Consider the following 5,000-nt stretch of genomic DNA (forward strand, 5'->3'; position numbering starts at 1 on the left):
CTTCTCCTCCGTGATGACACACTTCACCTGCTGGTGGAAGATGCGTTCTTCCTGCACCTGCAACACCAAAGACCTTGTCTTATTCCGGACTTCAAGTACGATGTTGTGTTGTGACTCCATACACTGTCATGTGGACTTGGGGGACAAGTCCCAGGTCAGGAATAATAATTCAAGGAGCAGTCCAAAGTCCAAAAAGGAGGGGTCTCTTTCTTAAAGGGGAACGTTTTTTTTTTGGAATGTTGCCTATGACTCACAATCCTTCACACATTTGTCTTTTTTAATGCATTCTAAGTTGTAAATAAAGTCATCGAACAATGGAGTTAATTACATCTATTCCGCCTATAAAGCCCTCCAACAAGAACCTTCCTTAACGTTTTATATACTTGCTATAAGTATATATGTAATGTAGTAACATTCATAATAACATGTAATATAAGTATATATGTAGTATCTAGTAACATTCATAATAACATGTAATATATACATGATGTAAGTATATATGTCATGTAGTAACATTCATAAAAACATGTAATATAAGTATATATGTAATGTAGTAACATTCATAATAACATGTAATATATACATGATGTAAGTATATATGTCATGTAGTAACATTCATAATAACATGTACTATATAAATGATGTAGGTATATATGTCATGTAGTAACATTCATAATAACATGTAATATATACATGATGTAAGTATATATGTCATGTAGTAACATTCATAATAACATGTAATATATACATGATGTAAGTATATATGTCATGTAGTAACATTCATAAAAACATGTAATATATACATGATGTAAGTATATATGTCATGTAGTAACATTCATAATAACATGTAATATATACATGATGTAAGTATATATGTCATGTAGTAACATTCATAATAACATGTAATATATACATGATGTAAGTATATATGTAATGTAGTAACATTCATAATAACATGTAATATATACATGATGTAAGTATATATGTCATGTAGTAACATTCATAATAACATGTACTATATAAATGATGTAGGTATATATGTCATGTAGTAACATTCATAATAACATGTAATATATACATGATGTAAGTATATATGTAATGTAGTAACATTCATAATAACATGCAATATATACATGATGTAAGTATATATGTCATGTAGTAACATTCATAATAACATGTAATATATACATGATGTAAGTATATATGTCATGTAGTAACATTCATAATAACATGTAATATATACATGGTGTAAGTATATATGTAATGTAGTAACATTCAAAATAACATGTAATATAAGTATATATGTAATGTAGTAACATTCATAATAACATGTAATATATACATGAAGTATATATGTCATGTAGTAACATTCATAATAACATGTACTATATACATGATGTAAGTATATATGTCATGTAGTAACATTCATAATAACATGTAATATAAGTATATATGTCATGTAGTAACATTCATAATAACATGTAATATATACATGATGTAAGTATATATGTCATGTAGTAACATTCATAATAACATGTAATATATACATGATGTAAGTATATATGTCATGTAGTAACATTCATAATTACATGTAATATAAGTATATATGTAATGTAGTAACATTCATAATAACATGTAATATAAGTATATATGTAATGTAGTAACATTCATAATAACATGTAATATATACATGATGTAAGTATATATGTCATGTAGAAACATTCATAATAACATGTAATATATACATGATGTAAGTATATATGTCATGTAGTAACATTCATAATAACATGTAATATATACATGGTGTAAGTATATATGTAATGTAGTAACATTCAAAATAACATGTAATATAAGTATATATGTAATGTAGTAACATTCATAATAACATGTAATATATACATGATGTAAGTATATATGTCATGTAGTAACATTCATAATAACATGTACTATATACATGATGTAAGTATATATGTCATGTAGTAACATTCATAATAACATGTAATATAAGTATATATGTCATGTAGTAACATTCATAATAACATGTAATATATACATGATGTAAGTATATATGTCATGTAGTAACATTCATAATAACATGTAATATATACATGATGTAAGTATATATGTCATGTAGTAACATTCATAATTACATGTAATATAAGTATATATGTAATGTAGTAACATTCATAATAACATGTAATATAAGTATATATGTAATGTAGTAACATTCATAATAACATGTAATATATACATGATGTAAGTATATATGTCATGTAGAAACATTCATAATAACATGTAATATATACATGATGTAAGTATATATGTCATGTAGTAACATTCATAATAACATGTAATATATACATGATGTAAGTATATATGTCATGTAGTAATATTCATAATAACATGTAATATATACATGATGTAAGTATATATGTCATGTAGTAACATTCATAATAACATGTAATATATACATGATGTAAGTATATATGTCATGTAGTAACATTCATAATAACATGTAATATATACATGATGTAAGTATATATGTCATGTAGTAACATTCATAATTACATGTAATATATACATGATGTAAGTATATATGTCATGTAGTAACATTCATAATAACATGTAATATATACATGATGTAAGTATATATGTCATGTAGTAACATTCATAATAACATGTAATATATACATGATGTAAGTATATATGTCTTGTAGTAACATTCATAATAACATGTAATATATACATGATGTAAGTATATATGTCTTGTAGTAACATTCATAATAACATGTAATATATACATGATGTAAGTATATATGTCATGTAGTAACATTCATAATAACATGTAATATATACATGATGTAAGTATATATGTCATGTAGTAACATTCATAATAACATGTAATATATACATGATGTAAGTATATATGTCATGTAGTAACATTCATAATAACATGTAATATATACATGATGTAAGTATATATGTCATGTAGTAATATTCATAATAACATGTAATATATACATGATGTAAGTATATATGTCATGTAGAAACATTCATAATAACATGTAATATAAGTATATATGTAATGTAGTAACATTCATAATAACATGTAATATATACATGATGTAAGTATATATGTCATGTAGTAATATTCATAATAACATGTAATATATACATGATGTAAGTATATATGTCATGTAGTAACATTCATAATAACATGTAATATATACATGATGTAAGTATATATGTCATGTAGTAACATTCATAATAACATGTAATATATACATGATGTAAGTATATATGTCATGTAGTAACATTCATAATAACATGTAATATATACATGATGTAAGTATATATGTCATGTAGTAATATTCATAATAACATGTAATATATACATGATGTAAGTATATATGTCATGTAGTAACATTCATAATAACATGTAATATATACATGATGTAAGTATATATGTCATGTAGTAACATTCATAATAACATGTAATATATACATGATGTAAGTATATATGTCATGTAGTAACATTCATAATAACATGTAATATATACATGATATAAGTATATATGTAATGTAGTAACATTCATAATAACATGTAATATAAGTATATATGTAATGTAGTAACATTCATAATAACATGTAATATATACATGATGTAAGTATATATGTCATGTAGTAACATTCATAATAACATGTAATATATACATGATGTAAGTATATATGTCATGTAGAAACATTCATAATAACATGTAATATAAGTATATATGTAATGTAGTAACATTCATAATAACATGTAATATATACATGATGTAAGTATATATGTCATGTAGTAATATTCATAATAACATGTAATATATACATGATGTAAGTATATATGTCATGTAGTAACATTCATAATAACATGTAATATATACATGATGTAAGTATATATGTCATGTAGTAACATTCATAATAACATGTAATATATACATGATGTAAGTATATATGTCATGTAGTAACATTCATAATAACATGTAATATATACATGATATAAGTATATATGTAATGTAGTAACATTCATAATAACATGTAATATAAGTATATATGTAATGTAGTAACATTCATAATAACATGTAATATATACATGATGTAAGTATATATGTCATGTAGTAACATTCATAATAACATGTAATATATACATGATGTAAGTATATATGTCATGTAGAAACATTCATAATAACATGTAATATAAGTATATATGTAATGTAGTAACATTCATAATAACATGTAATATATACATGATGTAAGTATATATGTCATGTAGTAATATTCATAATAACATGTAATATATACATGATGTAAGTATATATGTCATGTAGTAACATTCATAATAACATGTAATATATACATGATGTAAGTATATATGTCATGTAGTAACATTCATAATAACATGTAATATATACATGATGTAAGTATATATGTCATGTAGTAACATTCATAATAACATGTAATATAAATATATATGTGATGTAGTAACATTCATAATAACATGTAATATATACATGATGTAAGTATATATGTCATGTAGAGTTAGTGCTGCAAGGGGTTCTGGGTATTTGTTCTGTTGTGTTACGGTGCGGATGTTCTCCCCAAATGTGTTTGTCATTCTTGTTTGGCGTGGGTTCACATATTTGTAACAGTGTTAAAGTTGTTTATACGGCCACCCTCAGTGTGACCTGTATGGCTGTTGACCAAGTGTGACTTGCATTCACTTGTGTGTGTGAAAAGCCGTAGATATTATGTGACTGGGCCTTTAAGGTTTATTGGCGCTCTGTACTTCTCCCTACGTCCGTGTACACAGCGGCCTTTTAAAAAGTCATAAATTTTACTTTTTGAAACCGATACCGATAATTTCCGATATGACATTTTAAAGCATTTATCGACATCTCTAGTATCGAGCACTGAGATTCTGGTATGCTGACAACCCGAGACGCTGAGGCGGTCCACTCACC

General features: G+C 24.6%; 1 protein-coding gene across 2 annotated transcripts in view; it reads right to left on the reverse strand.

Moving 5' to 3' along the window:
* Nucleotides 1-5,000, reverse strand: part of vps39 (VPS39 subunit of HOPS complex) — a 95,266-nt gene that overhangs the window by 2,786 nt on the left and 87,480 nt on the right. For both annotated transcript variants that reach the window (XM_061987627.2, XM_061987626.2), the window contains exons 22-23: nt 5,000; nt 1-57 (exon numbers count right to left, since the gene is read on the reverse strand). The exon at nt 1-57 is cut by the window's left edge and continues 35 nt beyond it; the exon at nt 5,000 is cut by the window's right edge and continues 134 nt beyond it. In XM_061987627.2, the coding sequence (XP_061843611.1) occupies nt 1-57; nt 5,000 (58 nt within the window). The remainder of the gene's footprint in view (nt 58-4,999) is intronic.

This window comes from Nerophis lumbriciformis, linkage group LG26 (assembly GCF_033978685.3).
Source record: "Nerophis lumbriciformis linkage group LG26, RoL_Nlum_v2.1, whole genome shotgun sequence".
NCBI classification, from domain to species: domain Eukaryota; kingdom Metazoa; phylum Chordata; class Actinopteri; order Syngnathiformes; family Syngnathidae; genus Nerophis; species Nerophis lumbriciformis.